Here is an 11821-nt window from a genome sequence, read left to right on the forward strand (position 1 = left end):
AGAACCGAGCCATCTATATTAAGCTTCACTAACCTATGACTTGGAGGTAGCCAACATGTGCTCTCAGCAATGCTGTTAACACATACATCCTGTAACAACCGGAAGCAATGGTTAACAACCATTTTGCCTTTAACAATATCTGCATTGGGATTCGCCCTTATGTTGGAGAGTGTATCGAGGTTACTTGACAGGAACCTGTCCGAAACATCAATAGGCGGAGCTGGTTTAGCATGCACTAATTCATTTCTGATGTACCAGACACTCCAAAGCAGCATCAACACACGGACTCGTGTCTGTTCATTTGCTCCAGTTATCAACTGTATGAGCCATTCATCATGCCACTTAATGTTTGTTAGAATCGGTAATTCCCAGGCTTTAGCCATCGCCCTCTCCAAAGACACTGAGCGTTATCACATGCACAAAAAACATGGAACAGATCCTCCTCCTCTCTCCCACAGACCGGGCAGTCTGCATGTAACTCTAGAGTTCTCTGCTTTTTATTGAGCCATGTAGCCAAAGAATCAGTAGCAGCACACCATGCAAAAGAAAGAACTTTTGGTGGCGCTGGGAAGACCGTATCAATCACCAAATGTCCCGGTGTCCACTAGGAGCACTGCTGGTGGAAGGAATTGAGGCACATTTCACTTCATTCGCTGCTAGCCAGTAGGCACTTCGTACTGAAAAGTGGCCATTCTTCTCCGGCGCCCAGGCTAAAAAATCTTCGCCAATTCGAGGCGACATCTTGATCATTCGTATGGCACGAACGTCCACAGGCAAGAAGAATTGATCCAGTCGATCAATATCCTAGTTACCATTATGATCGAGCAGATCGGACACCCATTTGAAACGACATCTCCCTCTCCTAAAAAGCATAGCGCCTGTAGTACCCTGGACTAGCCAGCGATCACGCCAAATGCGTACTTTTTGTCCATTAGCTATACGTCAAACCAAACCCTTCTTCAAGAGTTCAGGACCATGGCACATAGCTATACGCCTAGAAGTGTTCATTTACAAAATGAACATTCCACGCTCCATATTCATCCAGAAAATCAGCTACGTGATTTAGCCTGCAATTACGTTTTGGTGTCACGGGGCGAAAGGATGGGCCTCTCAGGATCCAAGGATCTCGTCATGTTTTAATTAAGGCACCATCACCAACTCTCCATATAACACCTCGCTTAAGAAGCTCCAACCCATGCTCAGTACCTTTCCACACCATCGATGAATTTCTAGTGAACATCGTATCCAACAAATTACCATTAGGATAGTATTTTGCCCGCATCAACCTTGCACAAAGACTACCTCGAGTATCCAACAATCTCCAAGCTTGTTTGGCGAGGAGTGCCTGATTGAACGCTCGCATGTCGTGGAACCCCATACCGCCCTTAGATTTAGGTAGTATCGTTCTATCCCAACTCAGCCACGCCATTTTTCTTTTCCCTTTCTCAACACCCCACCAGTACTGTCTACCATGCTATTAACACGTAAGTTATCGTCAATGTGTGTTCAATAATTTTTTCCCCAAGTAGAAGTTACCATGATGTTTGTACCTAAATTATCAGGTCTGTAGTGCTTATACTACCATGATACTAACACAAAAGTAACTGGGGTTACGTTTTCAACAACCTTTTTTCCTTTGTTCAAAGTTACCACGGTGTTTATACATAAGTTATCAGGTCTGTTGTGCGTATATTACCATGGTATTTATACAGAAGTTATAGCGGGTGTGTCTTCAATAATTTTTTTCCCAGGTAAAAGTTATCGTGGTGTTTGTGCCTAAGCTACCAGGTAAGCTGTGTGTATATTACCATGTTATTTTATACAGAAGTTGTCAGGGTATGTTTTTGACAAATTTTTTTCTAGGTCAAAGTTATCGCGTTGTATGTGCCCAAGTTGTCTGATCTGTTGTGTGTATATTGCCATGCTATTTATATTGAAGTCGGCAAGTTGTGTATTTAACAACTTTTTTCGCTAGCAAAAAGTTATCGTGATGTTTGTACCTAAATTATCAGCTAGACGGTGCATATATAACCATACTAATAGAGTAGATGAGTCATCGAGACTAGAAAAGAAAAAAGTAAAAAAAAGCCAAAATGGTAAGAAAAAAATCGGTGTAGAAAAAGAAAAGAAAGAAGGTTTACTTTTCAATTCACGTTACACACATGTACAAAACATTACATATGGGATGATCCCTGGATTCCTTCTAGTGAGTCAAGAAGGATCATCACACCTAAGGGAAGAACCATTCTGTCTAAGGTTGAAGAACTTATACATCCACATACGGGTCAGTGGGATGTGGAGCTCCTTCGGGACAATTTTTTACCCGTGGATGTTGCAAGAATCTTACAAATTCATTTGCATGTTGAAGCTGTAGAAGATTTTGTTGCTTGGCACTTTACAAGGTCTGGTACCTTTTCGGTGCGATCTGCTTATCACGTAGAGTTCAACCACCAGTTCGGCCGTCAGTTTGGTTGATGGGATACTCCAGGTGGTTCTCGAATTAACTTAGTGTGGAAACAACTTTGGCAGCTCCGCGTCGCCGGAAAAATCAAGCACTTTGGTTGGAAGGTTCTAAAGGGGGTGTTGCCATGTTTCGGTGTTCTAGCTGGAAGACACATTCCTATAATTCCCCAATGTCCCTTCTGTAAAATGGGTTTGGAAGATATACAGCACTGCATCTTCACATGCTCAAGGGCCATGGAAGTGTGGAATGAACTTCAGCTGGCAGATACAGTACAGAAGGCAGTGGTACAAGATCGCTCGGGGTCCATTACTCTGGAGATCCTCCTACAATCTGATTTTGTGATACATGAAATACCGGCAGCAGAACTCATACTTGTGGCAATGTGGTACATTTGATGGCAGCGGAGACAAGCGGTGAAGGGGGAAACCATACATACTCCTGATAGAACGGCCCTGTCGATTAAGGTACTGGCTACAAATTTTGTTCGAGCAAACTCACCAAACCAGCCAACCCGAATGTTAGACCAGATATGGAGGAAACCTGACTTGGGTATAGTGAAAATCAACGTGGATGCATCGTTCCATGCTGATACAATGGCCGGAGCCTGTGGAGCCGTGGCGAGAGATGAACATGGGACCTTCATCGCAGCGGCGAGCTGGATTCTGCCTCATGTCGTTTCGGCAAATTCCGCAGAAATATATGCAATCAGGTTTGGACTTATTCTTGCTGCTAACGTTGGATGCACCAAAATTGTTATTGAATCCGATAGCCTGAATGCTCTTGAGGCGGCTTCAAACCCAGAGGCATACATGGGCGGTGATGCTGCAGTTATAACCGAAGCAACAATCTTGGCTATGGAGTTTTCATCTGTTAGTTTCGTCCATTGCTGTAGGGAAGCCAACCTAGTAGCTGATAGCTTAGCAAAACATTGCTTTAGTACTAGAGTTTCAGAAGTTTGGGATTCCTTTCCCCCTGACTTTATTCTTCCAAAAATTGTAAACGATTTGGTCATCATTTGAGGAATAAAAGTTATTGATGTTTCAAAAAAAACATTACCTACCCTATTTGTAACACAAGCTCAGTCTGCCATGTGGTTACCTACCACAAATTTTTTTTTAGGAAGGTTACCTACCACAGTTATCTACCATGAGGTGCGGGGGAAGCGGATCGAGAGATGGACACCAGAAAAAAAGAACCCAGAGATGGACAGCGCGAGTAAAAAAGGGCGTGGCCCACGACCTCACACCATCACGTCGCGTCATCCGCGGACTAAACCACCAACGCGCGCACCATGCGATCTCAAAATGAACGGCATCCCCTACGTTCAGATCTGTTGCGAGTTTCCGATCGTTCGGGAGATACATTTATCGTTCAGTGAACAATTATGATGATTTGTCTCCAGACCTAATTCCCACTTGGTACTACTAAATACATGAACATGACTAATCTATCCGACCTTTCCAAGGCCTATTCCATCTCATATTTTGCACAGCGAAAGCTGCACATGCATTATCTGTTCCTATGCCTGCAGACGGAAGGGACTGAATGCGGATATGAGAGTTCCAACATTCATCCAACTGTCGGTAAGTAACATTCATCCAACTGTCGGTAAGTTCAGTTCCTCATCCGGTGCATGCTGTCACCAGTGACTTGTAAGTTGTAACCCTGCCACCTTCCTATCTCACTGAAAGAAAAGCAACATGGAGGACAGATGAGATTCAAGTTTTGAAAACAAAATAAAACTAAATTCGAAGTAAAACAGTAGTCATGCTAGAATGTTCCAGTAAAACAGTAAACAAGTTCAAGTGACTGATGAGAGAACATCATTTTTTCCAAGACGGATTGGATTTGACAAGAGACTATACAAACTACCTTTACTGGAAGGAAACCGATAGGTTTCGGACACTTCAAAAATTGAGATCAATAGTAAATGGTTTCTACACCACAATAATCACCTCATCTGTGAGGAGAATGCTGTCCAGAACAGCAAATCCTGCAGCAACTCCACCTTCGTTTGATGAAGAAACTTTGGTGCGCATCAAGTAACCACATTGGTTATTAATGACTACCTTATCTTTGTTCCTGCAGTTAGCCAACGAAAATTGTATGATTTACTCAGGAAGAGTAAAAAAAATGGAAGTTGCATATGCAAAGCAAAATAATTTAGAGCCACCAAAGGATTAACTACCGCAGGTAGGATCCAAATATTCCAAGCTCAGAGATTGAAAGTTCCTCAAAGCAGACACCGCCCTGGACAAGCTGAGTAAGAGAAGCTCTCGGAAAAATCCGCTGCATCAAAATGTAGGCCGCAAGCGCCTCTCCCTGTTCGTTCTTTAGTCTGATCAGTGTTTCTCGCAAATCATGACCATACAAGTTGTTCCCTGGAGAGAGATATCGGGATCAAAACAATTTGTGGGGAATTTTTGTGAAAAGGGTTCTATTAAGAGCCAAAGAAATTACCTCCACCTTCTCGTTGAGGTTTCAGGACAAACAAGTCAGGTTTTTCTATTGCTGATTTCACTATTTCTTCATTGTCCAAGCTCCATAACCCTGCGAAGCATTTACGTAGCTTGGCAATGTCTTCCTCGTTGTCAAGGAACCTACGTATAAATAAGATCAGATAGTGATTAGGAATATGCTTCTGAAAATTAGAACTGTAGGGGAGTTTAATATGACGTACTACCACCGAGTCTTATGACTATATCTGTAATGCAATATGCACAGCATAGGAATAATAAAAATACATATAACTGCCCATCTGTAGCGGACAAAACTTTCATCACCTTTCAAGAACACTAGGTTTTGCTAGCTCTTGCTGGATCTTTTTGGTTCCGACTAAATGGTAGGATATTGAAGGGCACTTAATAGCAGATGATTGTTCAATCAAAAGCCTTGCACTCCATTCCTGAAATCAATATAAGAAGAACATGCCAAGGTGAAAACTTGCACCAACAAAGGTAAATAGTTATCACATCACTTGACGTGCTGGACATATAGCTTTACAAAACCTACAATGAAATATACAAACAAAAGAAGTTTCCTTAAACAAACATATGATTATGAATGAAATGTTCCTCATTGAAACTTTATCTTCAATCAATTTATGAGATAGGAATTAGCTTCAACTGTGAAAGGGTAACAAATGTAGTACTAATACATACCACTTCTGAAGGGTAGTCAGTCGGTGCATACCCAGCTCTGAAATACACAACAGCAACAGGTCGTCCATCTCTGCATTTTTGGCAAATTTAAATTTAAGTGATAATAGCAAAAGGTAGGTCTTTCTTCATGTCATACAAGATACATACACCACAAGTGTTCCATTCGGAAGCACTAGTCCTTCGGCCTCCACCTGTGCCAAAGTTTTCCTAATGGTCATCACACCATGCGTTATAGACAGTTAAGAAAAGTCTCATCTTGATGCAGTTTATTGTGGTATCAATCAGATGACTTGTTGATAATTAAAGTGAACAAGCAATTCAACAGCACAATAGGAAGTTTGTATTGTTTACGTGAACTATAATTCATGAGAAACTAAACAAGCGTCAATAGATTAGAAAACTGTATGAGCAAAAACGTTAACTTGAAAGGGTATTTTGAGGTTTTGTCGTTTCAGAGGTTTGCAACGAAAGGGAAAAGAAAGTACATAACAAAAGGATATGATTCTTTCAAATGATTGATGAGCCAGTACTGGTCGTACATATTTCTTTCTTCAGCTTGAACAATCATCATAACTACAGCGCTGGGCAACCAAGAGGGAAAAAACATGTCACTTCATGTTTGCCTTTCCAAATGTTCTCAATAAAATAAACACAAACTATGTAGGTAAACTGTAGACCTTTCATTATTATACTCAACCCATGCTTTGCCCAATGCTTCAGCAAATTGAATGGCTGCCCAGTTCCGAGGAATCCTTTCAGAATCAAGACCTAAGACTTCACCATATTGATTAAGTAAGGTCCTGTACTTAACAAGATAATAGCACTTATCAGTTATTTAGGTTTACTCTTGGAGATCAAAATGAGGAAATCTTTCAGCCATTTCAAGATAAGATGAATACTGGTACTGATTGAGAATATCATCGTGCCTGACTTCCCACTCACTGATATAAACATATAGTTAACTCATGCATCAGACATGTTTAAAGAGATCCATTCTCAAATCTAAGGATTTGAAAATCTACAATATATGAATACGTTTATACCACATAGATATAATTGGGGCTTCCAAAATGTTGAATAGGATACTTCTCACGTTCTTGTAGGTATGTAGCTATGTTAAGCAAGCCAATTGACTTGAGTTTTACTATTTACAGCATTCACCTTGTGCTCCAATATTCTAAAGGGATAATATAATGGTCAACAAGAATGCTATCTACAGTTGGATTCAGAAACATGTGAGCATGCAATATGTTCAATGAAACACCTCATCTTATGTTTCTAAGGGTGTGTTTGCTTTCTGTAATGGCATGGAACGTAATGGGTCGGACCCATCCCGAGAGACCATTCTTGCGTTTGGCTTGCCGTAGGAACCGGAACCCACCAGTTCCCAGGAACGGCATATTCGCTCATTATCCCGAACCGGGCAGTTCCTCGAAAACGAGCGGACCACGCGGAACGCCTCAACCCCGACTGTCATCCTCTTCCTCGTCTCTCTCCGCCTCGGTGCGCCGCCAGCCGCCACACCCTAGTCTCTCTCCCCATCTGATCTGCGACGCCGCCAGCCACTCCCCCGTCTCCCCCTCTCCGGCGCCGCCACCCCCTCTGCAATCTTGCGTGCGCCGCCACCAGCAGCCCCACCGCGCGCGTCATGACTCGCCACCGCCGCATCCTCGTGCTGGCGCTTCTCGCCGTCGCGGTCGCGGCTCTCTCACTCGTTTTCTTCAGCCGAGCAGGGAGGCCGGGCAGCCCTCTCAGTCATCTTCTTCAGCCGGGCATGGAGGCTGGGCGCACCTGAGGTGCCCATCTTTGGTGGTCGCGAGTTCGCGCACGTCGTTCTTCTGGTTTCCCTCATCTCTCTTGGTGCAGTGCCGGCGTGCGGGCTGGTGGCCGGCAGGGCAGCGACAGGCAGTGTGCAGGTACGATGCAACCTCAGCGGCGCAGCAAACAACAACAATCAGGCAGTGTGCAGCGACAGGCAGTGTACAGGCACTAGGCAGCAACTCAGCGGCGCAGCAAACAACAACTATAAGCGGCAGCGACCAACAACAATCTCCAGTGTTATTACGATGCAACCTCTGATGATCACTCGTCACATTCGTCATCCATTGATTTTTCCAATCCTGTGATGTTGGCAGAACGATGAGTTATGGCTACCTGAACTTTTGATTTGTTCTGCACTGCAGCGTCTAATGCACCGTTCAGCTTAATCAAGTGTTTAGTATACGTTCAGTTTAGTTTTCTATCAAAATCTAATTCAGTGTGAATTTCCATCACTCAAACCAAACACCGAAATGTAATCATTCCATTCCTCGCTATTGCTCCTACCAAACATAAAGACGGAACCGACCCGTTCCGGTGGAATGGAACCATGCCATTCCGTTCCACTTCCTTCCCGAACCAAACACACCCTAAGAGACTACCAAACAGGGACAAAACACAAAATGATTAAGAGTGCAAGTCTGCAGGATATCACGAAAAAGTTCACCTGTGAAGTTCGCTCACAAGAGAGCCTAGACCAGGAAATGATGTTGAGATGGTGTTGAGCTCAATTTGAAGAAGAGAATTTGTTTCAGAATCAAGCATGTAGTCAGATCGATGCAACCCTAAGCGGATATCCTGATGGTTCATTAAGCACTTGTCAGTACCTTACTAACAGAACTGACAAACATATTGTTAAGAAGCACCACTTAAAAGATGCTTTCTCTGAATTCTGAATAAGAAATTACCAACAAACGCAGTTAATTACCTCCTTCTTGTTTACTGCCATCATCTTTGCATGAATTTCTAACAACCTAGCAGTGAAATCGTCAACCTGCTTTGTTCTGAAAGAAAAAACGCTATTGATTTGGAAGTTCCTTGTCATCTGAAAACAAAATAAATACCTAACTGGCATTCATTTATTTAAAGTAATAATAAAAATGGACTGGTCATGTCAATGATCAGGCTAACAGACAACAAACTGTTCCAAAAGCTTAAGGTCTCAAGGCAGCAGCCTTCTTATGATATGGACCAGTCAAAACTCTAATCCACTTCATGAAAATTTAAAACGAAGTTCTAGATCCACACATCAACATTAAAAAAAAATCAAATGGAATTTGGAGCTTGCCTAGACAAAGAACCTTGCAAGAACTTCCCATCCAAGCTCACACGATCCACAAGCTCATTGAAAATAGGAGCCAGTTCACATGCTTGCTTCCAAAAAGATGCTGGAAAACGTGTTGGAAGTAGCGAAAATGGAGCATGAACCAAACCAACACCTGGGACTGTTCCAGATCTCTGCAAGGGGTTGATACAATGTTAGCTGCTAATTCCACAAAGATGCTGGTTTACAACTAGAGTTATTTCTCAATTCAAATAGCACTTGAGCAAAGCTAGGTGATGCATGAACGAAGATACCGGTACGTCTTGTGGCATTTGAGTGTGAACAGAATAAGAGCATGTCTCAGTGTTGGGCTTGTCACATAAAAAGGGCTTGTCACAAAAGGGAGAGGACACAACCAAACGTGATGTTCTGTTCATGACGATCAATTGACTCCAACACGAATTTTCGCACTTTATATCCCAATATTTCACACAGAGGGTCTTCGGCAACAACACCTAATGTCCAATTAATTCAACTTCTGTGACTTAACTTATACTCCACTTTCTCATACAAAGGATCTTCAGACAGAAACACCTAACATCATGGTGATCCTTGGTTGTTTTTCGCTTCCCACATTTCCCTGCCTAATTCTTGGCTCTGCCCCTGATTTGTGTACGCACTTGACACGTCAGTTCCATATCGAGGGCAAGTCCTAGTGGCCAAACAATCCAAACTTCCTGAGAATGGAGCAGGGGCAGCCTACAAAAGGACAGACATTCTAGGAGCAATACTTGCCTATTTGTTCATTCTACGGAGATGTGCAGGTTGAAAAGACTCTAAGAAGTACTCCTTCTTCTATCACGGAATTTATGGTCAAGTATGCGGAGATACGCGTCACATTCCCAAATCCCGGGCTCCTGAAATGAGTCAAAAGAAGCAGCAAAGTTTGGGGCGGGGAAGGAACTAGCGAGTGAGAAGCCGAACGTACCAGGTCGCCGCGGTCGCCGACGACGAGTCCGTGCATGGCGCACCACATGGCCGCCGCCTCTACCATCTCCGCCTGCACCGCCGCAGCCTTCCTGCCCCCCGCCGGCGCCACGCTCGAGGGCGGCTCGGCTCTCACTGCCCTCAGGGAACCGACGCGTCTGCGGTGAGGGGACGCGCACAACTCAGCTGCGGCGAGGTGCGCCCGGGGCGTTGGGGCGGGGAGGCGGCGGGCGCAGTGGTGATGGGAGGAGGAGACGCAAGAGGACATGGCGGACCAAAGTTTGGGAGTTGCAGTGGGAGTTTCTGCAATTTGTTCAGATTTGCGTCTGTGCACGGCGTCATGGTCAGACTTTGGAGTCTCCGAGCGAGCCGTCACGGTGCTTTCCTACTCTCTGCGTCGCAAGATCTTTATTTCTGGAGTTATTCTTAACTAAAAGGGTTGGACACACTTTGTTGCGTTGTTGGTGTTGCTAGATTTTCCATAAAAGAAATAATCACTTTGTTTCAAAATATAAGGTGTATTACTTTTCTCAAAAATCAAACCTTTTACATTTGATCAAATTTGTAGAGAAATATATCAAAATCCATAATATTATTTCGGTACGATTAGATTTACATAATTTTTTGTTCAACATTGTGGATGTCAATATTCTTGCTCTAAGCTTGGTCAAATTTAAAGAAATTCAACTTTTTAAGAAACTAATACCCCTTATAGTTTGAAACTGATGGAATATTTAGTTTGACAGGTGTGGGAGATGATGGAGTGTGTGTTTTTTTTATAATGCGATGATTTGGTGAGCCATTCATGGTTGATTATATGTTACCCACTAACCAACTTATATTTTTTAGGGGAAATTTCTGCATCAGTGACTCCATATATTATATTGATGCTATAGTATCACATGATTTTTTCTAGAAGGTGAGAGGGTGTGTGGGATTGATATGTTTTTATAGGCTGGTTGTTGCTGATTAATTTAAAAATTTGTTGGCACAGTCAAAATTTTAAGCCAAATCCAAAATTGAATACCTCAATTGAATGAAAGAAGATTCAAAAATTAGGATGTGAGAGCTTGAGAAGATCCGGTCAAAATTGGATGCCTCAATTCTAAATTCAATACCTCAATTAATTATGAGGCGTTAAAAATTAGGAATTATAGTGTATAGTATAAAAGAATTGAATGAAAAAGCTTTGAGAAATTGTTTACCCGGTCAAAATTGGATGACCCAATTTTAATTGAAGACCTCAATTGATTGTGGGCTCTTTAAAACTAGGGAGCATAATGTTATAGAGGATGTTATAGATCAGCAAGCGATCAGTGACTTAAACGATTTCTCATGCACATACGTTTGCGAAGTGTCATTTTTGGTTTTGTGCATATAATTGATCAGCCCGAAATGTTTTAGGGCTTAATATTGTAAAATTAGCGACGATACCTTTCTACTGTGCCATGCAACTTCCTGACTTTATTAATTGGTCACATTTCAGCATGCATATGTAACTGTTTTACACGGAAAATCTATTTGTGCATTTTAGTTTGTGTTGGCTACTTTAGTTTTGCATTACAAAAAATGCTTTAGAGTCACCACGCCTCAATTTTCTTTCGTCCTCCGCCACTGTCCTTAAGCACTGACATTAATAAGTAACTGATGTTGTCCCCCCTCATGAATGCCCTTTTATATCACCTTTCTAACTCAGCCCATTGAAATCTCCATTCTGATACATTGAAATAGCGACGATCTTGAATTTGCTCGGATCAACACTTCTATGCCTCATGTAGTCATTTCAGCCTTAACTTTGAGAGCATTATATGTGTACTTTACTTAATACAGATTGTATCGCATGAAACTGACCTACAACAGAGCATCATGATTTTATCCGCGGTCATTGCTGCCATTGAGGTGTTAAAAACATATACAGAGTATGAAACTGCGTTGTTTCGTGGAAGTACTTTCTGATATCAGCTTCCTTTGCATGGTTACTTGATGTCGTTTTACATTCTTATATTTCAGTGTTTCGCTTGAGTGGTTCGTGTTCTTGCAATGCGCTGAGAAGGGCATGTCTTGCAGGCACATGGCAATAGAAAGTTTTTAACCAAGACACCTAAGATGGGCATTGCATATGACAGC

At 42.4% G+C, this 11821-nt stretch overlaps 1 protein-coding gene across 3 annotated transcripts; it reads right to left on the reverse strand.

Moving 5' to 3' along the window:
• Positions 1-3763: 3763 nt before the first annotated feature.
• LOC109763736 (glutathione synthetase, chloroplastic) lies at positions 3764-10090 on the reverse strand. Of its 3 annotated transcripts, XM_073501161.1 has the most exons (14): positions 9503-10017; positions 9022-9419; positions 8732-8901; positions 8372-8447; positions 8111-8241; positions 6303-6425; positions 6126-6206; positions 5773-5853; positions 5626-5695; positions 5248-5369; positions 4925-5064; positions 4653-4845; positions 4420-4546; positions 3764-4148 (listed from the first exon to the last, which is right to left on the reverse strand). In XM_073501161.1, the coding sequence occupies exons 2-14, from the start codon at positions 9142-9144 to the stop codon at positions 4146-4148; spliced, it is 1440 nt and encodes a 479-aa protein (XP_073357262.1). In that variant the 5' UTR covers positions 9145-9419; positions 9503-10017; the 3' UTR covers positions 3764-4145. The 3 variants fall into 3 exon arrangements, with proteins under 3 accessions (XP_073357262.1, XP_020178187.1, XP_020178188.1); XM_020322598.4 differs by lacking the exon at positions 9022-9419 and having other exon boundaries at positions 9696-10090; XM_020322599.4 differs by lacking the exons at positions 5773-5853; positions 6126-6206; positions 6303-6425; positions 9022-9419 and having other exon boundaries at positions 9696-10028.
• Positions 10091-11821: the final 1731 nt, after the last annotated feature.

Source organism: Aegilops tauschii, chromosome 6 (genome assembly GCF_002575655.3).
Source record: "Aegilops tauschii subsp. strangulata cultivar AL8/78 chromosome 6, Aet v6.0, whole genome shotgun sequence".
Lineage (NCBI taxonomy): Eukaryota > Viridiplantae > Streptophyta > Magnoliopsida > Poales > Poaceae > Aegilops > Aegilops tauschii.

Excerpts from the sequence above, each read along its gene's own strand:
- LOC109763736 (XM_020322598.4), bottom strand. The coding sequence starts at position 9,962 with ATGTCCTCTTGCGTCTCCTCCTCCCATCACCACTGCGCCCGCCGCCTC. Across the intron at positions 8,242-8,371 it reads TGGCAGTAAACAAGAAGGAG|GATATCCGCTTAGGGTTGCA; the intron begins GTAATTAACTGC and ends ATGAACCATCAG. Across the intron at positions 5,696-5,772 it reads CCGAATGGAACACTTGTGGT|AGATGGACGACCTGTTGCTG; the intron begins GTATGTATCTTG and ends CCAAAAATGCAG.